General features: G+C 44.5%; 2 protein-coding genes across 2 annotated transcripts in view; one reads left to right on the top strand and one right to left on the bottom strand.

Annotated features, from left to right (window-relative positions):
- Positions 1 to 24112, top strand: part of Insr (insulin receptor) — a 900533-nt gene that overhangs the window by 424696 nt on the left and 451725 nt on the right. The window lies entirely within an intron of this gene.
- Gpr12 (G protein-coupled receptor 12) lies at positions 14090 to 15152 on the bottom strand. The gene has a single exon (XM_052168347.1). The coding sequence runs from the start codon at positions 15150 to 15152 to the stop codon at positions 14148 to 14150; it is 1005 nt and encodes a 334-aa protein (XP_052024307.1). The 3' UTR covers positions 14090 to 14147.

Below are 24112 nucleotides of genomic sequence, written 5' to 3'. Positions count from 1 at the left end.
TTTTCTAAGTGTTCCTCAGAGAGATTCCTACTTCCTTGGTTTTTTAGCCTTCTTCTTTCCTAACAAAAGGCTTTAATATTTCTTTTCACCATGACGTTCTCTGCACCCCAAATTTAATATATCACACTTAACATTTTTTTTTAATTTAAAGTATTATGTGGGTTTTGCCTATATGTGCATATAACCACCACATTTATGCAGTACCCACAGAGGCCAGAGGAGGGCGTCTGATTCTATGGAACCAGAGTTACTGCTCATTGTGAGCTGCCATGTGAGTGCTGGGAACTGAACCTGGGTCTTCTGAGAGATCAGGAGTGCTTTTCAGCCATCTCTGCAGATGTAATAATAATAATAAAAGAATAATCTATTAATCAATAACTGACAAAGAATAAATTGTTAATTAATAATTAATTGATATTATTAATAACAATTAATAATTAAGTACCACTGAACACTAATAAATAATTATTGGTTAACAACCTTCTGTCCTCTGTTAACTAACAATCAATTAACTACTAATTTATAGTTGATAACTTATTGATATCAATAATTTGGGGGCTGATTATGCAAACTCAATTAATAACTAGTTGCTATTATTTATTTTATTAATTTTATTTGTTTCACTAATTGCTAATTATTAAGTAGTTCTCAATGATGGTGTAAATTATTTCTGCCTTCCTTGGGGGTTATTTTATTTCTTCAGAGTCCCTTTAGTAAAATAATGCTTCACTTCTAAGCAGGTGACAATGTCCTGGGTTTTTGTCACTGATTTTTCTTTAGTAAGAAAACCAATCTATCTCTATGGCATTCTTCCTTGGAAACTTTTGCCACTTTAGCATGTGATGAAATGCATCAGCAAGCCTCAGGGTGATCTGTTACCACTAGGTCCATTAGGTACCATTTGCTGATAACTTACAATAATTTGTATGCATCTAGTAATCTGAACTGTCTATGTCTCTCTAATGTCTGAGAAAAAAGGAGGCAGATGATAACAAATTTGTCTCCCCCCACCTTCTATTCCACAAATATTTCCTTCTTCTACTTTGAAGCTATATTCCATTGTGAATATAATGAAGTCATTTTAGGCCAAAGATGAGAAGGCTCTCATGGTATGTATGGGAGGCTAGCCTGCTGTCTCTTTCTCCCAGCCTTCTGCCTTGGTGGTGAGATGCTTCTGGCATATTCTGGTAACTGCCTCTGGGGCAAAGGACACTTCTACCTCAACAAGTTTTTTGGACAACCACGAAGATCATTTGTTTTAGAGCCAAAGGTGAGTGACCAGGGCCTAGGAACATTAGGTTATAAAAAGTAAATACTATGGTACAAAACTGTTAACAGTTTGGTGACATTTTATAGTAACAGTAAGAAAACAATAAATCAAGGATATGTTGGTAACACACTTGCGGGCACGTCTGGTAGCTGGGCAGCAGCAAGGTAGGGATACTTTGCCATGGGTGTCAGAGGTTATTTGATGCCACCCTCAGCCTCTGGGTTGGTAGACTTGATAATGCGCAGATCCTGTGAGAGTTGAAGGTTCTAGTGTCCCTGTCCTGAAGGTAGGAGAACAGGCCACGGCAGCAGAAGTTCCTGGAAAGAGCCTCAGAAGACACGGATTGATCGAACAACAAATCCCTATGCAAGGAGAAGTGTGGCTTGAGTCCAAGTGTGGTCTTTTTATAAGCCCTCTTCCACTACATCTGGGCCCTGCTTCTATCAAAATCAAATGATGCCTCCTATGAACTGTGGGGATGGTGACCCCCCTCCCAGAACCATGGACAGGTACCTGCTTCTGATTGCTGGGGACATTAAACCTCATTGGCTCACCCCAGTTCTGAATAAAAGCGAGAGATACAGCTAACTCCAGAAATACTTATGTATGTCTCAAGTTGGGTCTCAAGTTGGTCAGGTTGGCTATTCCCTCAGTCTCGCTCCATCCCCCAATCCCTGCATTTCTTGTAGGAAGAATAAGTTTTTGGTTGAAAGTGGAAACATTCTTAAATGGATATCAATTCTCAGAGGAGAAATCAAAATTCATTTTCTGGAATATGTGAAAATATTATTCATTTCCTGCCTCACCTCTGGTGTACATCACATAAACCTTTGTACATTTTTCTATTCATTTAAAATGATTTCTGGGGCTGGGGATGCTGCTTGGTGGTAGAGAGTCAATCTAGCTTGGCTCAAAAGCCTCCTGGTTTAGGTCCCCAGAACAGGATAGCAAAAAGGAAACAAAACCAACAAAAAGTAATGTGTAAAATGGAAGGGTTTGGGCTGGGAAGTGGGGAAAAGAACTTTTTGGAAACCTGATGCCTTGTTATCCACAGAGCTCAGAGTTTGAAAAGAGACAGCTAGCTCCTGACCTGCACTGGTGTGCTGTGATGGGAGTGCATGTATACAAACACACACACACACACACACACACACGTGCATGCATGCAAATGTAATGATACATAATATAATACAAATCAAATAATAAATTAAAATATTTGCAGTTGCTTATGCAAAACCATTCTAATCAGGTTCTTGTAAAAATGTAATGAAAATGCCTTAAAGTGTCTTCTTTATTGTTTTTTGTTGTTGTTTTGTTTTGTTGGGTTTTTTTTTTGTTTTGGGGGGGATTGTTTGTTTATTTTTGGGGTTTTTTTGTTGTTTTATTTTTCCACACATGGCTTCTCTTTGTGGCCCGAACAGTCTTGGAACTCACTGTGTAGACCGACTGGCCTTGAACTCAGAGACATCCACCTGCCTCTGCCTCCCAAGTGCTAGAGTTAAAGGTGTATGCCACCACCTCCTGGCAGTATTCTTAGGTTTAATGATGCTTTCTCTCTGCTGTTAAAGCAGGGGTCTGGTGGTTTGCTTTTCCCTTGTTACCACAGGTTGATCCCAGCATCTTGCACAAAAGAGGACAGTCCTTGTCTCAGACAAGCTCTTCCATCTTTTCCTTAGGCCCTCCTGCCTGGGGCCACCTTAGCCACCAATCCCAGGATACAAATGGCTCTGGGCCAACAGCACCTCTTCCAATACTAGCCTCCCACACATACCTCCTCCCCTGTCCTACAAACTCCCTGTCATCTGACCCTCAGGAGTCCTTGGCCACTACTCTTTCCCAGAACAGGTTAGTAAATGAAAAACTGCCTGTGACACCTGGCACAGGTGATAAGGGGTTGAATCCACTTAGAGTCTCCACCAGCACATAATGGTCTTGTTTGCAGTAAACATTGCCAGAAGCCTGCTTGAATTTAAAGAGGCACAATGAAGATCTTAAACTCAGGAACAAAGTTGTCTCAGAGGTTGACTAACAGGGAATAAGGGATCTTGGAGTCTCCCTAGGGAGCCAGCTTGAGCCCAGTCCAGTTCTGCATCCCACATATCAGGATAAGCAGCTCTGGGCACAGCTTATGAGCACAAAGATGACTGCCTGACCTGAAGCAGGAACAAGTGACCCTGGCCCTCAGCCCAGAATTGTCACCAGTAATGTCTCCAGGAATGGCTGTGGCTCCTTTTACTTTCTACAAATTAATTCGATTTAAAGGAAGAATGGAAGGGAAAAGCTGTTCTTTTTAAAGGGCCACAATGAAACTTCCAGAGTTACAGTCATCATCCTAAGTGACAATTGCTCCACATTTGTCAATTGCATTGATTGAGATCTCTGTATGTTAAATTTTTCTTAAAACAGACAGAGTATCTAACTTCAAGCTGGTAGAATGAAAAGGGAGACCAAGAGGCATCAACCAGGCTTTCAAAAATATTGCTGGATGTACTGTAAAAATAATCTTTAGGGGCTAGAGAGATGGTTCAGATGATAACAACTCTGGCTGCTCTTCTGAAGGAAGACACTGTCCCCAGTACCCACATGGTGGTTCACAACCATCTGTAACTCCAGTTCCAGAGGATATGACGCCTCCTTCTTGCCTTTGTGGGCACTGCATGTACATGATACAGAGATGTACATTACAGATAAACCATTCATATACATAAAGCAATATTTATTAAAGATCTCTTAGGAACTATTTTGTTTATACCTGGATATGCTCTTCCCAGTGCAACAGCTTGCAGCCTGGTGTGTCTTTTAAATGTAAGTGGGTTAAAATTAAGTACAAACATGTGTGAAGTTTTGCAGCTGTCCCGATTGGTCTTCAAATGCTCAGTAGCTGCAGCAGGTAAGGTGTACGTGGGTGTGCCTCATCAGGAAGTCCTTCTGTTTCCTAGGTGATCAATAAGCAGAAATAAAGCTGGACAAGTTTTGTTTTCATTTTAAGAATTTTTTATGTGCATTAGTGTTTTGCCTGCATGTATGTCTGCACAAGGAGGCCAGATCCCCTGGAACTGGAGTTACAGTGGGTTGTCAGCTATCATGTGGGTACTGGGACCTGAGCCCAGGTCCTCTGGAAGAGCAGCCAGTGCTATTATCTCCTGAGCAATCTCTCCAGTCCCCACTCAAACTTCTCAAATGAGTCATTTGATTTTAACCAATGCAGACTAATCATTTTCTAGCTAAAGTTTTAGATCCAAAGTATCCATGAGCATCATCATAAAAAATCACTAATTATTAAATGGTCTATTTTGAAAAATATAAAAGTGCAAGTTTGGAAGACACTGAGTGTGTGTTGCCTGAATTCTGGAATCTGACACTACTCTTCCAACCATATTTCATTTTTTCTTTCAAAATAAAAGCAATCTCTATTTTACACATCCTCAATAGTCTCTCATTACCAAACCTAAGTGAGAGGGCACACACTCGTGCACACATGGGTTGATGTAACATATACAGACATACATACCTACATATATGGGACATCCATGTAGATATGCAGACACACCCATATACACATAAACACATATATACATATACACAGAAACACATGCATGCATACACAGATAGAATTTATAGAAACATACATACACACACTGAAATACATGCTTGCACACACAGACACACATTTACACAGACATACATATATTCATACATATATGCAGACTGTACCGCCTGGTTTTGTGTGTCAATTTGACACAGGCTGGAGTTATCACAGAGAAAGGAGCTTCAGTTGGAGAAGTGCCTCCATGAGATCCAACTGTGGGGCATTTTCTCAATTAGTGATCAACAAGGGAGGGCCCCTTGTGGGAAGTATCATCCCTGGACTGGTAGTCCTGGGTTCTATAAGAGAGCAGGCTGAGCAGTATAAGCAAATGTATATGCATATGTATATACTATACATACACACTTATATACAGACACATGTATATGTATATATATAAGCATATGTATATGCATATGTATATACTATACATACACGGTCTCACTGAACATGCAGACACACATGCATGCACACACATATGCATACACAGGAGCCCACACACAGACACACTTCATCTGTAGCCCATTGGTCCTGCACCATACTGCTGTCCCTGAGCTGTGACTCTCTTTGGAGATGCTCCTCATCCTTCTACATCCATCTTTGGTCCTGATCTGTGATGGGAGAGCTTATCACACATACCTCCTGGAGTTGCTGCAGTGATTACCTGAGATCTGGGCATCTCACTTGAGGATGAGTGGGAGCAATATTAGTAAATGACAAGCCTTGTAGAGGGAGTAATAAAGACAGGTCCCATGCACATCATTACACATTAACCATGGAAAGCAGCATCCAGGCAGAAATGTGTAATTCATGTGCTTCTAGACTTAGAACAAGGCTATGACTGATAAAAAGTGGGGGCTTATACTGGACCCACCTGACTTATCACCTGTCTGTACTGAGCATACTAAATATTTATTGTATCTTGTCTCGCCTAATATTGAGATGGGTTCATGGAGCATGCTTAGTGTAGCAAATCAGAACTTGCACGCTCAGAGAGAAAAATCCCATTTGAGCAGGATGTAAGGCAACAGCAGTGGGCTTAAGTCCTCTGTTTCAAGCCCATCTCTGGGATGTCTCCACATCTTTAAATATACATGTTAGCTGTTCACATTGGGAGAACAAGGGGGATCCCAGTCACCACCTCTGTGGCTGAGACCAAAATCTCACAAAAGGTGAGAAGATCCAATAATAGCCATTTGAACACTTAGAACATGGTCTTTTGGCATCAAGTTTTTCTTAGAGGAAACTGTCTGAAACAGTGTCATGATCTAAAGGATGACGAGGCTTACTGAAAACACCAGCTGAGGCATCAGGTTCACGCCAGCTGGCTGTAGAGTCCAGAGAAGCTTTGCCTCAGGTCTGCTCACTTCTGCTGCTTAGTGCTCTTTCTGGACTGTGGGTCACAGGGCTGTGAGGTTGGTGTGAAGTTTGGCGAGATTAAACAGATCTAGATCTTCTGGGACTCCCTGTAAAATAGCACCAGCATTCTCCTAACACAGGTTGCCAAGGTGACCCCGCCGGAAATCACTATGAATCTATGTATCCACACCCAGGCATGTGCATGCATTCACATGTATGCCATCTCAGGACTAGAGAAGGCAGGTGTGGATGGACAGAAGATGCCTGGATGAAGTCCAACTAGAATGTCCAGGCACTCACAGAAAGACTAGGCTCTGCAGTGCCAATGGCTCTCATTGCTGAATTGCATTCCGTCTAAGGGACATCAGGCATCAGGTGACAGTGGCTCAGAACTTGTGGCAGCTGGAGTTCAGTTGAGGTTGATGTAACATCCTGCAAACAGTAACCAGTGTGAGCAGAACCTACAAACCAAGACCACATTCATCTCCAGGGGCTGTTTGGCACCAATGTGGCAGAATGACTCCAGAGGGTCCCTATGGTACAGAGATGTTAATGTCACCAGCAAACTCATGTGATGCTGGGATTCAACATGTAAACCAGAAACACATGGGGTGCTAACCATGGATCACAGGGCCTCACTCTCTGAGTTTTAAGCAATAAGTCGGGGGTCAGTCTGTAGTTTCACTGGAGTATGTACCCATGAGGTGGTGATGGTGGTGGTGGTGGTAATGGGCCACCCTCAAAGAGCCATTGTTCACCACAACACTGGCAACTTACACTTCTCTCTACCCACGAAGTATTCTGTTAGTGAGTGATGGATCCTGTACTGAGTGGTTTTGTGTGTCACCTTGACACAATCTGGAGTTATCACAGAGAAAGGAACTTCAGTTCGGAGAGTGCCTCCATGAGATCCAGCTGTAAGGCATTTTCTCAATTAGTGATCAAGGGGGAGGGCCCTTTGTGGGTGTTTCCATCCCTGGGCTGGTGCTCTTGGGTTATATAAGAAAGCAAGCTGAGCAAACCAGAGGAAGAAAGCCAGTAATATCCCTCTATGGCCTCTGCATCAACTCCTGCTTCCTGACCTGCTTGAGTTCCAGTCCTGACTTCTTTTGGTGATAAATAGCAAGGTGGAAGTCTAAGCTAAATACAGCCTTTCCTCCACAAGGGAGGATTCTCGATTCTTGATCATGATGTTTGTGCAGGATTAGAAACCCTGACTAAGACATATTTTGATGACTTGATGCCAGGAAATGTTCAAAGGAAGAATAAATAACAAGGAACAAAGAATTGGGGAAATAACAAGAAATGAATACTAAATGAAAAAGAAATGATTTAGGTAATTTAGGGGTAATTTTCCTTGAAGAATAAAGCAATAATATTCAAAAACTACTTTTTCAAAGATTTTTAATTATGTGATCTTAGGAGGTCTGTGGGGATATGCATACATGAGTGCAGTGCCCACAGAGGCCAGAAGTGGGCACCCAATCCCCTGGAGCTGGAGTTTCAGGTGCTTGTGAGCCAGCTGACATAGGCTCTGGGAAAGAACTCAGCTCCTCTGGAAGAGCAGTAGATGACCTTAACCACTGAGCTATTTCCCCAGCCAACCTCAACACATCTTTTCAAGCTAAAAATCTGACTATAACTCCTGGAATTAGTAAGTGTCTCTGTAGCTCTGGACAGTAGGCCCAGACCAAAACAAAAATCCTAATGCAATGAGAAAAACTCAAGCTTGGGTATATTAAAATACTGCTGCACGTTGAAGGAGAATTCACAGTTTCAGTTTACAAAAATACCTTAACCCAGATTCATGTTTGATTTAGAAAAATTCAACTTTATTGGTTCCTTTCCAAGCAATAGACTGTAGAATCCAAGAATAAATTTACTCTGTTTCAAATGGCCCTTAGAAGGAGGCTACAGTTGGATCAGGAGCATCTCTCTCTCTCTCTCTCTCTCTCTCTTTCTCTCTCTCTCTCTCTCTCTCTCTGTAGCTCGCTTGCTCGTTTACCCCACTAACTTCATGAGGTATATAGAAGACTGACTCTCCCTGTGGGAAAAGTTTACATTTTCAACCACCCAAGTAGGACTCCCCTAGACTCAAAATATGTTGTTTAGTTAAGAAACGGAACTCCAAACTTTATTGAAAATTCCATAAGGTTTTTTTTTTTTTTGGTGGTGGTGGTAGTAGTGGTGTGTGTGTGTGTGTGTGTGTTTGTGTGTGTGTGTGTGTGTGTGTGTATTCTACTCAGGGCTCAGAGAGTGTGGGGCCAGAGCAAGAGGGAGAAAGGGAAGGGGGGAAAAAGAAAAAAGAAAAAATAATAAAATAAAATAAAATATTCTAGTCCATTGGAGATGGTGGCGGTGGTAGTGGTGGTAGTGGTGTGTGTGTGTGTGTGTGTGTGTGTGTGTGTGTGTGTTTAAAATATTCTACTCAAATTAGTGGTGTTGGTGATGGTAGTGGTGGTGGCGGTGGGGTGTGTGTGTGTGTGTGTGTGTGTGTGTGTGATTGTTAAAATATTCTACTCAAAGCAATCTGTATAAAGAACCAAATACCAAGATAATCTATGCCCAAGTGAATATTTTCATTTCTCCTCTAAACTTATTTTCAAGTGAAAAGTCTATTAGTTGGTGCCCAACTCTAGAATATGATTCAGAGAGAGAGAAGAAGGTTCATGCTATGTAGCCCAGGATAGCTTTAGACTCATGATCCTCCTGCCTCAGAGTCCCAGGCCTGTACTTTCATACTGGACTTGAAATCTACTGGAAAAATATCAGATTCTAGCCTGAACTACATAGCAAGATGCTGTCTCAAGGGCCTGGAGAGATGGCTCAGCAGTTAAGAGCACTGAGTGCTCTTTCAAAGGTCCTGAGTTCAAATCCCAGCAATCACACGGTGGCTCACAACCATCCTTAATGAGATCTGAGGCCCTCTTCTGGGGTGTCTGAAGACAGATACAGTGTACTTACATATAATAAATAAATAAATACATCTTTTTTTTTTAAAGATGCTGTCTCAAAAACAAAACAAAACACAACACAACAAAACAAACACACATACAAACCACAAAAACCTAAATAATTTATTATTTATTTATTTATTATTTTTTTATTTTTTCAAGACATAGTTTCTCTGTGTAGTGTTGGCTGTCCTGGAACTCACTCTGTAGACCAGGCTGGCCTTGAACTCAGAAATCCACCTGCCTTTGCCTCCCAAGTACTGGGATTAAAGGTGTGCACCACCACTGCCCAGCTACCTAGACCACTTTTCAAAATGTTTTCTACACAGGAGGTATTTAATTTGTGTGCGGGCACTCACCCCACCCATTTGCTTTAACCCACTTCTGTCTGAGAAAATAAAATGTGAAACTCTCACTTCTTTAGACAGAAAGGAAGCTCAGTAGATCAAATGTTTCGGGTTAAGGTTAATAGAATTTTTAATGCTGCAAAAGAAAAGGTTACAGATAAATGTCCAATGGAAGAGAGGTAGCTTTAAATGCCTTTGATGTCACTATTGAGAAAGATTGCTTTGTGGTGAATTCAGTTGGAGTGCTGAGCCCAGAGAGCAAAGGTTTTCATGTTAATTACCCCAAGATGAATTCTTGTGTGCAGTGCTCACAGACACACTCGCACACGCACAAGCACACTCACATGCACACGCACAAGCACATGCACATGGTGGAGTTTCTAGAAATCACTGCTTTCAGAACATGACAATTAGATCATAAACTGCGAGGTGCTGACATGGAACCCATGCAGTGCCCTGTTCTCCACAGCTATGTATTGGGAAACTCTAGGAAAGGTTTGAGGTTTGGACACATTCCGTTTATTCACTAACCCTCATGAGAATAAACACATAAATGTGTATTAATTGTGTGATATTTACATATTCTATTTAGATTTTGAGAACACTGAAATTTTGACACTTTTCTTTTTGAGACTCTAAAGTGTCACTCACAGACTTTTAGCAACAGAATCAGTGCCAGTTAGTGACACTCTCAGCCACAACCCAGGGTCCAAGGTCCAGAATTTTAGTAATTGATGAGTAATTTTTCCTTTAACTCTAAGGAACCTCTGTTCTACATTTTTGGGTATGAAATATTTCTGACGCCCATCTTCTTTCCTAAAAAGCCTCATGTTTCTTTTCCTGCTTTGACGAAATCTATGGGTGTTTCTGTTCCTCAACTTGGCTCTTTGATTTAGGAGTCTAAGTAAGGGCGCCCCTGGCCCCCATCTCAGCTACCATGACAGGTGAAAGGCCTCTCTGCTATCTGAATGGATTGCTTTGTGGTGAATTCAGCTGGAGTGCTGAGCCCAGAGAGCAAAGGTTTTCATGTTAATTACCCCAAGATGAATTCATGTGCACAGTGCCCACAGACACACATGCACACGCACACGCGCGCACACACACAAGCAGGGTCCTGTCACTCAGTGACAGTGACTGCCTCTCAGGGTCAAAGCTGCGGATTTACACCTCGGCAAAGGAAAGGGAAAAAATCAGAGGGAAAAACCAAACAGACTTGACTGAAATAAAGGAAGTAAAGAAATAAAATGAGACAGAATTCAAGTAGTCACCACCTGGGAGAACAAATAATCTGGACTAATTAAGGAGTCTGGTAAAATCGTTAAATTGTCTAACAAATACACCTATTTCTACTGAAAAGATTATAAATTCCTTGGTAAATAGTAATTGTAATTATATGGAATAAGGGGCTGGAGAGATGGCTCAGCAGTTAAGAGCACTGACTGCTCTTCTGAGGGCCCTAAGTTCAAATCCCAGCAACCACATGGTGGCTCACAACCATCCATAATGAGATCTGACACCCTCTTCTGGTGTGTCTGAAGACAGCTACAGTGTACTTACATACAATAATAAATAAATCTTTAGGCTGAAGCGAGTGGGGCCAGCCAGAGCGAGCAGAGTTCCTAAATTCAAATTCCCAGCAACCACAACTATCAGTACAGCTACAGTGCACTCATACACATAAAATAAATTATCTTTTACAAAAAAAAGTATGGAATAAAAGATTCCCTGCTATCCTAGAATGTCCCAGAATGATAATTTTCCATGCTGTAAACACATTTAAATACACACACACACACACATTCATATCCTTGCACGCACATACCTATATTGTAATAGGTGTCAATTACTTGGTGGTTATCTTTGTTAAAAGACAAGAAACCTCGTATAAAATAACTTATGTCCAAATACTCTTCACAATTTAAACAGTAAAAACTGAAGAAAAACCTTTCAAATAAAATCAGGTATTTTTTAAGAACATGGGCCAAAAGCAACTGCTGGTCTAGCAAGATGTCTCAGCAGGTAAAAGGCACTTGCCACCAAGCCTAACAACCCAGGTTCAATACCCAGAACCTACACGTAAAAGGAGAGAATTGAGCATAGATACCCACAGACTGTCCTCTGGCCTCCATACTGGACCATGGTACACACGCACACCCACAACACAGAGACATGCACACACTCACACACAAATTAATGCAACCACCAAATACCTATCTGTAAGTCCATTTCACCCAGTGCCCCATGTACACAAACATTTACCCACATTGGTTGTTGGTCCACATGTGATTTTAGATGGGAACCCTTTTCTTAATTATAGAGCACAGATTATGAGACAGTGACATGTTCAAAGGTAGCATTCCTTGGAGTGAGGGATCAAAGACAACATTGTGAAGAGGCAGGGAAGGAACAGTGGAGAGCCAGCCTTCAGTTCTAGCCCACCCTACAGTTCTGAGGCCTCAGTCTGCTTCTTGGCTTCTCTCTATAACTCTGGTTTTCTCCAGTTTTCTCGCTGCAAAGGTTTGTTTTCACAGCTACATTTAAAAAGAAAGAAAGGAAAGCTAGTAAAGCAGCAGCTTTGTGGTTGAGAACACACATGGGCCAGGCAAACCTGACCGTTCTCCTGTACATCCTACTAGAGAGGCACAAACGAGAGCTCTCATTGCTATAAAGCATCATCTGCTGCTTTAAGGACCCATTATATTTCCCTGCTCATGTCTAAACTAAAGTGCTGGGACTACAGAGATGGCTCAGGGGTTAAGAGCACTGACTGCTTTGGGGGACCACCCAGGTTCTATTCCCAGCATCCACATGGAGGCCCACAAACAGCTGTAACTTCAGCTCCAGGTCAGTTGGATCCCTGTGGCCTCTCATGGCACCTGCACACATATGTATATGTATGAAAGTTGAAAGTCAAATGGATACATAAATAAGATATTTAAATAAATGAATACAAAGACTCACCCTTTTCTTTCTACCAAGCCCATCCTGCACTCAAAATAAATGTTTTAAAGCTGTCAGCTGGACGGGGGTTGATTATGCAGGGCTGAAAATCCTTTCCCACTTCTTCAATATTTGACTTCCTCTCATTCAGCCTCAAAAGGAGACACAGATTCATGTAGGAGATGTTTTCTCACTTGAGTCACTTGAGAAGCAACTTTGGAGGAGTGGGTTTGGCATGCAGGCTTTGGAGACTGGTCCTAAAATCCCCACGGCCATACTGATTGGGACAAGCCTCTGAGGGGAATATTTTCCAAATGACCCCACCACCACCAAGAACCCTGAAATACCGGTCTTGATGTGCCATTCAGGAACGCTTCCGCTTCCTGTATAGACACAGCCATGAGCCCATTGCAAACAGAGGGACAGTGTTTGTGTCTGTATCTGTCTGCTTTCACAGAAGATGAGACTCAGGCAAAATGGCCTTGCTTTCTGAAAGCAGGCAGCAGAGTCCTTGTCGCACTGAGGATGTCTTCTGCTGAAAGGAAATTTCACCAACAGGCATGACATGTGGTCATTCTTGTGAGCACACAGGACACAGCTGGTACCCACTAGTCATGGTAGCTGGGCATGCCAAAAACCTAGTTAAGGTAGGAGTCCACCTGCTTCAGATGCATTTTGTGCTACCAACAGCATGAACCAGAAAATTTTCCACTTATAATACTTAATTCTATTCATCTTAAGCAAGAATAACAATGTATTAATAGAGAGGGGTAAGAAAAGTGATGCGTGTATATTTCTTCATAGTGTCACACCCATTTATTCTGTCATAATATATTAAATATAAATATAATCTATTTTCAATAGATACTATTAATGTTTTCTCTTTTGTTTTCTGAAAAACACCAGACTAGAGTTTTTAAAATCACAATGATAAATCTAATCAGTGCGATCTCATGTGTAATTGGAAACATTTTTTTCATGACTCACTTTAAAAGGAGTCAAAAACTGTATTTTAAAAAATGAGTCTCTTAACTCTCAGTTTAACATGGCAATATTGCAATTAGTGATCTAACTACCACAGGTAACCATGAACACCAAACTGTAACACAGAGAAACTGCAAAGTGATTCTTACCAGCAGTTGCTACTACTTAGAGTAAAGAGAGAATAAAGGAGTCGTGCCTTTGTTATTGGTCACTTATTACTGAGTTTGTGGAAATAAACACACGCCCTTCCAAACGTAATTATATTAACTATTTTGGTGGTTGGAAAAAGCTCCAATTCTGTTAGGTACATACAGAATGGAAGATCTACCTTGATTTAAAAAAAAAAAAGTTCAGAAAAAGTAATTACTTCTCCAGTTTCCTTTAAAACTCTCATTTATTTCCAAGCCTAGGTTAAAAATCCTGAGACTTGTTTATAATTTCATGGCCACATGAGGTCCCACTACACCCTCCAAACAAACAAACAAACAAACAAATCCTAACTCCCAAACCAAACAACAGAATGCTGAGCTGAGAAGTCGAGTTTTTTAAAACACTGGTAACATGATTCCCACTGTCAACACGAGTCTAAAAGATGCCATGGCTTCTACTTGTGAGAATTGTAAAGAATTTAAGAGAAGGAAATCACTGGCCGTCCTGGGCAAAATAGGACCACTTAGTATAGTCAGCATCCCATGGGGAGAAGGCTGCTACACGTCGCTGGGAGACCGAGCTCTCTGAGACAGCGTGGAAGGGATGCACCCACAGCAAATGAGGCAGAGGGCTTTCTGGATCTCTTGGTTTCTGAAAGCATAGATGACAGGGTTGATGATGGAATTGTAGGTGGCGGGCAGGAGGGTGGCGTAGGTGTAGATGGAGGGGTAGGTATAATCGGCGATCAAGGAATAGAGGGTGAAGGGCATCCAGCAGGCAGCAAAGGTCCCCAGGATGAGAGCCAGGGTCGAGACCCCTTTCCGAGTAGTCACGTAGTGCGATGTAGCCAGGAAGTGGTGCTGCAGGGCTATCTGGTGGGCGTGCCTCATTACAATCTTACAAATCTGGATGTAGAGCTGAAGCATCAGGGCAAACATGAAGAGGAAGGAGATGGAGAGGATAGCAGCGTTGTTCTTAGTCAGCGGTCTGACCACGCTGCAGGTAGACTCGTCCCTCAGGCAGTTCCAGCCCAGGACGGGCAGCAGCCCCAGACAGATGGAGGTTCCCCAGAGCATTATTAGCATGACATAGGTAAAGGTGATGGTCCTCTCGGAGTGGTAAGTCAGGGCGTAATACAGCGAGAGGTAGCGGTCCACAGTGATAGCCAGCAAACTGCAGACAGAGGCAGAGAAAGAGGCGACAATGAGTCCGATTGTGACCAGCTTGGTGGCTTCCGATTGAAGCAGGTACGCAAAAACAAAATTGATGATGAGTCCCAGGCCAGCCAGCAGGTCTGCAAGGGCTAGGCTGCCTATCAGCAGGAACATGGGAGCTCGCAAGCTGGGGCTGTGGAAGATGATAAGGACCACAACAGCATTTTCACAGCAGATGAGGGTTCCTGAGGTGCACAAGACAATATCCCAGGGGTTGACAGTGAGCTCAGGTTCTGACTCCGCAACAGAGCCCTGGGAGGGGACAGCAGCTGAGATGTTCTCCCGGGCACCGGCATCTATACAGTCCCGAGGCAGCCCGCTTAAATTGACCTTCGGGTCTTCGTTCATTTTAACCCCTGTCCTCTTCAATGGAAAGACAGGCTTTTTAATGTTTGTGTACAGTACGGTTTCCAATCCAAGATCATGCAAAACACACAGAGACAGACAGACAACCCTGGGATCCCCATAACAGTGTCAAAATGCCAAAAAGCTCCAAGGATCAGAAACAAAAGCTAAAGTCTGCAACCGAAATGCTGTTGGTCACTGAGGGAAACACGGATCGGGACTCCCGAGGCGGCACATGCACACTCGCACGCTTGCCAAAAAACCGACATTGGCTAATTGCTTCTCCCATGCCGAAAACCAACCGTGTGACATCTGGGCAGCTGAGAGCACCGCCCAGCAGCCACAAGTCTACAGGAAGGTGGAATATTTTAAGGGCCTCAAACTCCCACCCTTCCCAAACATAACCCACGCGCGTGCACACCCCCAAACACACCTCCAGACTCAAACAAAGGGGTGGGGTCCCAGCCTTTCCCATGTGCACGGATCAGAGTGCAAGGGCTACAAAAAGGTAGGTGTGTATCATTGAGGTGCCCAGACAGAGAGAAAGATATGCATGCATTTGGCACCGCTCGCCTAGCTGCAGGGACGCGCAGCCTGCGAGCAGGGGGAGGGGGGTGGTCATCGGGGGGGTCACCTTGGCACGCCCAGACGGGGGGAGGGCTCCTTCGGTGCTGCCGGATAGCTCGGGCCACCCGCGTGGCACGTCCGTGGTAGCGCCCGCGGCAGGTGAGCTGCGGCGCTCGCGCCCGCCTCTCCGCCCTGCGCGCTCCCCGCCGGGCGCGCATCCGCGGGAACCCCACGAGGCTGCGCGCGCCCCCGCAGGTCGCAGCTGCGTGAGGGGCGGGAGCCCGCCACGGTGGACGCCTGCCTGCAGCGGTCAGGCCGAGACCCGCTCGACCTGCAGGAGAGTCTGGCGACCTACTTTGATTCTGTGACTTCCCTGAGGCGTCCTAGCCACTGGGGCTCGGCTTCTTCACACTTTCCCCTAAATTGCCAAAAGAATCATAAACGGCGGGGGTTTCGGGATGAACAGGAGGAATGCAGTGTAAGCAGGTTCGAGCTGGCAGAAGAGACTCCTTCTCTTAGATTGCAGTTGGCCGTTCTGCAAATGATTGTTCCCTTGGGGACTTTCGCTTAACTGGATAGGAGCTGCTGTTACCTGGATCGCCCAGCTGCACTTATTAAGCACTCTCAGAGCCGGTTGCGAGTGGAAATCATTTAGGGCGTTCTTGCAAAAGCTTCCTGCAGGCACTGGCCCAAACCCAATTTATTTAAGTACCCAAGCAACACTATTAATTTATTGTTTCCTTTACCTCATCCGCGGAGCCTAGGGTTAAGATCCTGAAGGTTGTCTGCCGGAAAAGGACTAGCCTGTGTCTCTCATCCTGAAATCGGATCACATCTCAAATTTAATCATGCTCTCCAACTTAAAGGTGGGGGGAGAAAAGTCCTATTTCCATGTGACCTAAATGTGCAGGACAAAGGATCCTGAGGACCCTTCATATGGGGTGCATCTGGTGCATCTGCTTCCTGTGAGTCTTACTGAAATTTCTACTCCAGTCTAGCAGGCTCCAAGTCTTAAGTCTCTTTTCACCCCCAAGATCTCCCCACACCACACCTCAACCCCGAGCGCATCCATCAGCCGCTGGCTCTACCATGTTACTCCCCTTCTCCCTTTCTCACCAAGACAACGCACTACCCAGGCGTGACCTTGCCTTGAAGTAGCAGATCTGTTCCACCCAACCTGAGCTGCTTCTGAACTCGCCCTGAACATCCTGCCTTGGGTCACATGGAACCATTTTGTTTCTACTGAGTCTTCTCATGTCCCCCAGAAGACTCCAGAACTCTTTCTGAGTCCTGTATTTCCTGCAGCAACACTTCTGAAACTTGACTTAGAAACCAGCAGTTCTGGGGTTGGGGGTCCCCGCATCAGTCCCAAGTGCTGCTGCTGACCTGCTGGCCACACTTTAAGAAGCGAGGTTCTGTGGAGTTTAAACAGTCGTGAGTATGGAAAGGGGGCATCACTTGCGTCAAGGACTGTGTGAAAGCCTTCGTGAACAAATTCAGTAAGACATAGTCTTAGCAATCACAGGCACACCCTGGACCAGTGGTAAAACAAAAATCAACATTATCCCAGGTATCTGGTGCTGCTGTGAAGGGATGCTCATTTCTCCTTTAATTTCAATGTGAAAAATGAAAGCATTTTTAGAACAGAGTGGTGGAAAATGAGCAATGTGGGACTGGAGAGGTGGCTTGGTGGTTACATGCTCTGGCAGTTCCAGGCAAGTTTAAGATGGCTCACAACAATCTGCAACTCCAGTTCCAGGGAATACAACTCCCTCTGCTGGCCTCCTCGAGCATTACATGCACAAGGTACACAGAATATGTGCAGACAAACACTTAATACACATAAAATAAACAGGTCATTTTTTAAAAACGATCAATGGTTTCATATACACAAAAGCAGTTTAACAGAAGACAACTCAAACAAACTGGTTAAATTTTAGAAGTCTCCCATTGGCTGTACAGTTCCGGAAAAGCAAATTCATAGGACAAGCCAGTTGCCCTTCAAGCCAATAGCAACAGCATGCACTTTAACCATACTGGCTTAATTTGCTTAGCCATGGTTTGCCCAGGTTTTCCCCAGAGCTGAGGATGGAATCTGAATCCACAGTCTTGGGCTGAAGTGAGTGTGCCCTGCCCCTGAGCTGTTCCTCAAGCCTGGAGTTCACTCTCTGCAGCCGAAGGCAGAGGTGTGCTGAGGCCTGTGCGGTCTCGTGTTGAAGCGTGAGAAGAGTTGAAAGAAGGAATTAAGTAGGCACGCACCTAGAACTGAGACTGTCTGAGATGCCTGAGCATGGGCTCGAACCTTCTGGAATTATAACCCTAATTAAATGCTTTTTTTTTCTATAAGTTGCTGTGCAACTTTGTTCTATTTTGTTACAACAATAGAAACCTTAACTGATAAACCAAAGATTTAGCCCCCCAAGTTTGAACCCCAGAGCCTCCTGCCATATGAGACAACTCCAGGTGGCTGGCAGCAGCTGCACCCCAATTTGCCCCTCCCCCTAAAAAACGTTTAGCCATTAAAAAAAAAACAGAGAAATAACACACATACACACCCCAAAATTAACTAGCCCCAAAGTCATAAACCGTAGAGAACATCTATACAGTTACAATTAGCATTCAAATACGGAAGTTGTGGTGCTCTGCATTCACATGTGCGATTATATCTTATGCACTTATTCACCACTAGACAAAAAAAATCCACAGAGAATTAGAACTAGAAACATAATTATCTTTAGATCCCCTTTCATAACGTCTGTGCATTAACATCCAGTCCTTCTTCATCCCTTATATTTAGCTTTTCTAAATTTGCTAAATAATTTTCTAAATTTCAAAATAATTTTTTTAATTTTCTAAATTTATTAATATATTTAAATATATTCTAAATATTACATGCGATGCATTATAGAGACCAAGAAAAGAGGACTTCTTGCTCCTTGCATGACTGCTGCAACTTAACTTTATTTCAAATTCTGTATCACCTATTGGTGTGCTTAGGACTTTTGTCACCACAAAGCAGAAATCCAGTTCAAACGAGATTAATGCCTTTTACTGTCTGGCTGAGACAGAAGTAGACGAACCCATCTGCTGGGTAATGGGTGATCAGTTCCTCCCCGATTTACCTCTGCTTGTCTTGGCGTCTCTGCTGGCCAATATCACACTTGTCTGCCTCAGGCTGGCTCCTTCCTTGTTGCCCTAGGCAGGCGTGAGCTTGCACCCCACCCTGAGGCCATCTTCTTAGCTTGCAGAGAAGAATTCCATGGGGAATCATTGTGCATGTGCGAGTGCGTGTGCGTGTTACTGAAGGGCTTTCTGGACTCACCAGCAGTTAAATAAACCCACAAAGACTTACTAATATTTATTAAAGCTTAAGCCTTTAGCTTGGGCTCCCCCCTACCTACTCTAAACCGGCTCATTCTGGCTCTATGTCCCTCCACACGGCCAGTTCTACCTCTTTGGTGATGTCCATGTCCTTCCTCCTCTGTGTCCTGCTAGCAAATCCTCTCCCTTCGCTTCTTCTCCCAGAGACCCTCTCTCAGCCTGGAAGCCCCACCTTCCCTTTCCTGCCTAGCTATTGGCTGTCGGGTCATTATTGAGCCAATCATAAAAGAGGAAGGGTGTTTACAAAATACTGAGCCGGGTGATGATCCCTAAGAAGAGCAATGCCAACATCCAGCCAGCACTCAGCTCTTCCGCTGGTGCCACAATCAACAACTGAACGTACAGAGACAACCATCACACAGTGCATCCCAACGGTGCGCATGCGCGTGCGTGCGTGCATGCATTGCTGGGGCACTGCCTGGATCCACACATATAGAGTCCTGAGATGAATGTCTGCCATTTTTAGAATCATGAACCTTTCCCTCAAGTAGATGTGTTAAGCTGTGAAGGATAGGGTGACATTCCAGCACCCAGGAAATGTAGACAGGAGGATCGGGGCTTCAAGATCATCAAGCTCATCACCAGCTAAGGTTACTGTAACTAAACACCGTGACCACAGCAACTTAGAATGGAAAGTAATTAGGGTTACAGTTCCAGATGGTTAGAGTCCCTGATGGCAGAGAAAAGGCAGGGCAGCAGGAACTAATGTAGGAGACAGAGAGCACAGGGTTGGTGAGAGTCATTTGAAACCTCGAAGTCCACATGCGGTGACACACTTCTCCAACAAGCCCACACCTCCTAATCCTTCCCAGACAGTTCTACCCACAGGATGGGTGGGGACTGGGTATGAAAGCATCTGAGGCCATCCTCATGCAAACAACCACACTTCAGAGCGGGGTGGGGGAGAGATTGTAAAGGCTTGGTTCTCAGGGTGACACTTGGGAGGGGGGCAGCCTGTAAGAGGGAGGGCTTTGTGGGAGACGCTTAGCCATCAGGGTCCTCCGTCTGTCTTTGTTCTGCCTCACGCATCCACCTGAATGTGCTGCCGCACCTCTGGCTCGAATCAACGGGAACCAAGTAACTCTTCTTTCTTTGTAACTTGACTATCTCATGTATTTTGTTATAAGGATAAAAAGTCAACTAATATAACGTCATATCCAAACTTCCCCAAACGGGCACTTTCCCAGAGAAAGCTGGAGGTTGCAGATCTGCTGGTGAGATGGCTCAGCGGTTAAGAGCACCAACTGCTCTTCCGGAGGTCATGAGTTCAATTCCCAGCAACCACATGGTGGCTCACAAGCATCTGTAAGGAGGAATAAATAAAGAGAAGTATAAATGCTTTCTTCCACTTGGGGTGGATGGGCAGATTTGGGAGTTTAACACAGCCTTCAGTAATAAGGGTCATGAAAGAACTGTCTGCAAAGCTGTCTTCCTGATATGCTATCCACACATTGTAGAACACGGTCGGTGGCACTTCTGTGTGTGACTTTACCGCCTCTTCATTACCTAGCTTTTTGACCACTTGCTCACTAACACCGGCAACTTTAGGATCTTCCAGTCGGTTACATGCTACACCCAAATTCCTGTGTCATGTGAGCATGGTCCCATGCCCACTTTAACCAGGGTGATATTGATTCTTACATCGTGAATCAATCAGGAACGCTCCTGTGAGGCGTGACACCAAGGAGTTAAAAGTCTTTGCGGTATGGCCTGACAGTGCTGAGCAGGCTGCCCAGGGGACCTGTCCTTAAGACACTCTGAATGGTGTCTACTATTGCTCTCTTTCCTTGTGACTCAAGTTTAATAACACCCAGTGGCCTCCTCTCTGTGGTTTGAGGGAGGCAGTTACTGTGAGCCGAGAGACGCCCCTTTCTTCTGGGATTGGAAAATGCCTGTCTGTCGGTGCCTTTGTGTTGGCTGTCTTTATTTTGTCATCAGGACAGTTGACTCCAGGAAATAAAGTCTTCTGTGACTGCTGTGACGCTTGGCTTATGTTGGGGACGACAGGAGCCCATGTTGCTCACTACATTCCAGCCAGAGTGTGAGCTAGCATGTCCGGAAGTGACACTTCTGGTCCTGGATTGAAGTGCTGGTGAACTGAGCAGGAAGAGGTTGAGGCTGCCACCATTAACCCCTCTATTCAATTCCTTCAGCATTGCAAAGTGCAGCCGGAAGAACTCCAGCTGTGTTCTTGCCAGCTGTGAAGGAGAGTTTTGTGTCTGGGTAATGAGACACCTTGGGCATCAGGCATGCATATGGTGTACAGACCCTGATGCAGAAGGTGCTGAGAGTTGTTGTGTCCCGGTGATGCTACCAGGACAGATCATGGCTGGGCGATTGGTCTATGCCTTGTGTGGCAAGAAGGATAGCCTAGATTAATACTGGATGATTTCACATATGCATGTCCCACCCACATGTAAGGTTTACACATATCTGAGTGTACACGGATCATGTAACATCCAAGAAAGGAGGGGTTCACACTCTGTTACGTTTTACTGTCAGTAACGGTAACAGCCAAGAGAAGGAGATTCTGGTGTGGAGTCTCCAAAACTGTCGTTTTTCTGAACATGCTCATTTAGACAAGCCCATGTCTAGCGGTTTTTATGATCACTTCATACTAAAAGATAATTTTAAAAATATACTTCTTTTATTTATGCCCGTGTTTTGCTTGTATGTGTATCTGTACACCATATGCATGCCTGATGCCCAACAGAGGAAGGTGCCACCCGGAAGAGAGGATCAGAGCCCTCTTGGAACAGGGTTTACAGATGGCTGTGAGCTGCCATGTGAGTTCTGAAATCCAAACCCAGTCTTCTGCAGCAGCAGGAAGTGCTCTTAACTGCGAAGCCACCTTGCCAGCCTCGTAAGGCAAATATATTTTATCATGTGCATACATGAACACGCAGAGACCTCAGACAAGAGGGGGATGCAATGAGCTAAACACATGTGGTTCCCTGAAAACCTGAGGCATTGCTGATTTTTCTCATGTTCCTCAGTCAGACAGAATCCTGCTTCCTGAGGGTTGCTGACGGATGTGGTGATACAGGCTTTGCATCTTTTCAAAGCTCTTAAAAATGTCTTACCGTTGAACCAGTAAGGATAGTGGTTCAGGAAATTTCAGATTCTAAGCAGCTTTTATTTAAGCAGCTCAAAGGTGTTTGGTACCTTCCAGACTAGAGGCTGTGTGGATGGAACACCCACTGGGCTGGGCTCTGGGCTACAGCACTGCCCTTCATGGGAGTAAGAGCACACACACACGTGCTGTGGGAGGGCATCAGGTGGACGGCCAGCTGACTGCAGCCTCGAGGGGTATTCATTTATCCTCAAATGTAGCTTAGTTTGGGGCCCGATTTTCAGCCATATACACCTTCAAACATCAGTTCGGCCAGCATTCCAAGTGGCTCATGTTTGAGGAGTCTATTCGTGTGAACCCAGTTTCTGTATCATATTTATGCTCTCAGGAACCAGGTATGAACAAGGTCATCATGGCCTTGAGCAGGTAGCCAATTCACTTTGTTCTCTGTAAAACAGAGAATGTTCCCGCCTGGGGCTGTGCCCACAGCACATGTACCCAGCCTGGCACACAGCTGAGGCTCTTCCGATGACGGCTGTTGCCAACAGGCTGTGCTGCCTCTCCACTGCCCTTGTGTAAGTGGAAATGTGAATTCCACTCTTCCGTTACACTGACCAAATACCTGGGCATTCTCCCTGGAGTCACTGCTATGAAAATACCCAAATTTCTGCAAACTATCAACTTTACCTTCAAAGAATATTCAGAACCTAAATTTGCCCAGACATTGAAGTTACCAACATATCCTCCAGTAAGGGAATGGGTCAATAAGTCAGGGTGCATTTGGGCAGTAGGGTATTATTTAGTACTGAGAAGGAAAGGCACTAGGACTTCACGAATGAGAATGTGAGAATCCTAAATGGAAGCAAGGTAAAAGGACACATACTGTGAGATTCCAACTATTTTGGCATTCTGGAAGTGTTTAAACGGTAGCAGGAAGATGACTGACAGCTGTCTTCCGGAGGCTAGCGAGATGGCACGCAGAGGATTCCGATGCAATGGTGTTTTAGTGGTGGATCCTTATCAGGATGTATGAGCTGTAGATGTAGAGAGATAAGAACGTGTCAAGGCAAGTTCTTCGAGTGTAACAAACGTGCCAGTCTGGCGGCAGATAGTGACAGCCTAGGAGGCTGTGCACGCACGCCTGGGTGCAGGGGGCTGATGGGAACGCTTTGTACCCTTCTGCTCAGTTTTGCTGTGAATCTGAAATTGCTCTAAAATTAGATAAAGACTAATAGAGGAACAGCGCAAGGAATAGATTGAAACAATCGACTAGTAAATGTTCAAATACAAATATTAGCAAGAAAGAAATAAAAAGGAGAAGAGAGTTTCTGGAATCCCCTGCCTCTCAGTCTGCCCGCTCTGTCATCTTGGTTCAAAGCTCTCTCTCCCCCTCCTCCTCCCCCATCCCCTTCCCTCTTCCCATCCCCCTCCCCCACCTCACACACCCTGCTTATCTAGCCCACGCCATGGTGGTTTTCCCCACTAGCTCCCTCCCTCCACCTGCTCTGGCTACCTTCAGCTTTATTATTTATACACACTAATCACAGGTTTTCAGTTGGCCAAAGCCCCTTGATAAGGTCCTAATTCCCACAGAGGAAAGCCCAATTCCTCATGCCATTTTGGCAGTCCGAGCCCCCAACTCTCCATCTCTCCTTACCCCATGTCTTTTCCTCCCTGACTCAGGCCTTACCCGGGCATCTTTTCTAAAGGGTCATCTAGACATGTCCCGTGACTGGCATCTTTCTTCCTCTGGTCTTTCTCCAAAAGTCTATTTTCTCCCAAGGCAGCAGTTCTCAACCTGTGAGGTTGAGACCCCTTGGGGGCGGGATGGGGGTGTACAATGACCCTTTCACAGGGGTCACCTCAAACCATCAGAAAACACAGAAATTTACATTACTTCATAACAGTGGGGGAAAAAAATACAGTTACAAAGTAGCAATGA

The sequence above is a fragment of the Apodemus sylvaticus genome, chromosome 22, assembly GCF_947179515.1.
Source record: "Apodemus sylvaticus chromosome 22, mApoSyl1.1, whole genome shotgun sequence".
In the NCBI taxonomy this organism is placed as follows: domain Eukaryota; kingdom Metazoa; phylum Chordata; class Mammalia; order Rodentia; family Muridae; genus Apodemus; species Apodemus sylvaticus.
The sequence above is the reverse complement of the archived record's forward strand: the minus strand, read 5'-3'. Positions and strand labels throughout refer to the sequence as shown.

Bases quoted from the DNA above. Each gene is read 5' to 3' on its own strand.
- Gpr12 (XM_052168347.1), bottom strand. From the start codon at position 15,152: ATGAACGAAGACCCGAAGGTCAATTTAAGCGGGCTGCCTCGGGACTGT.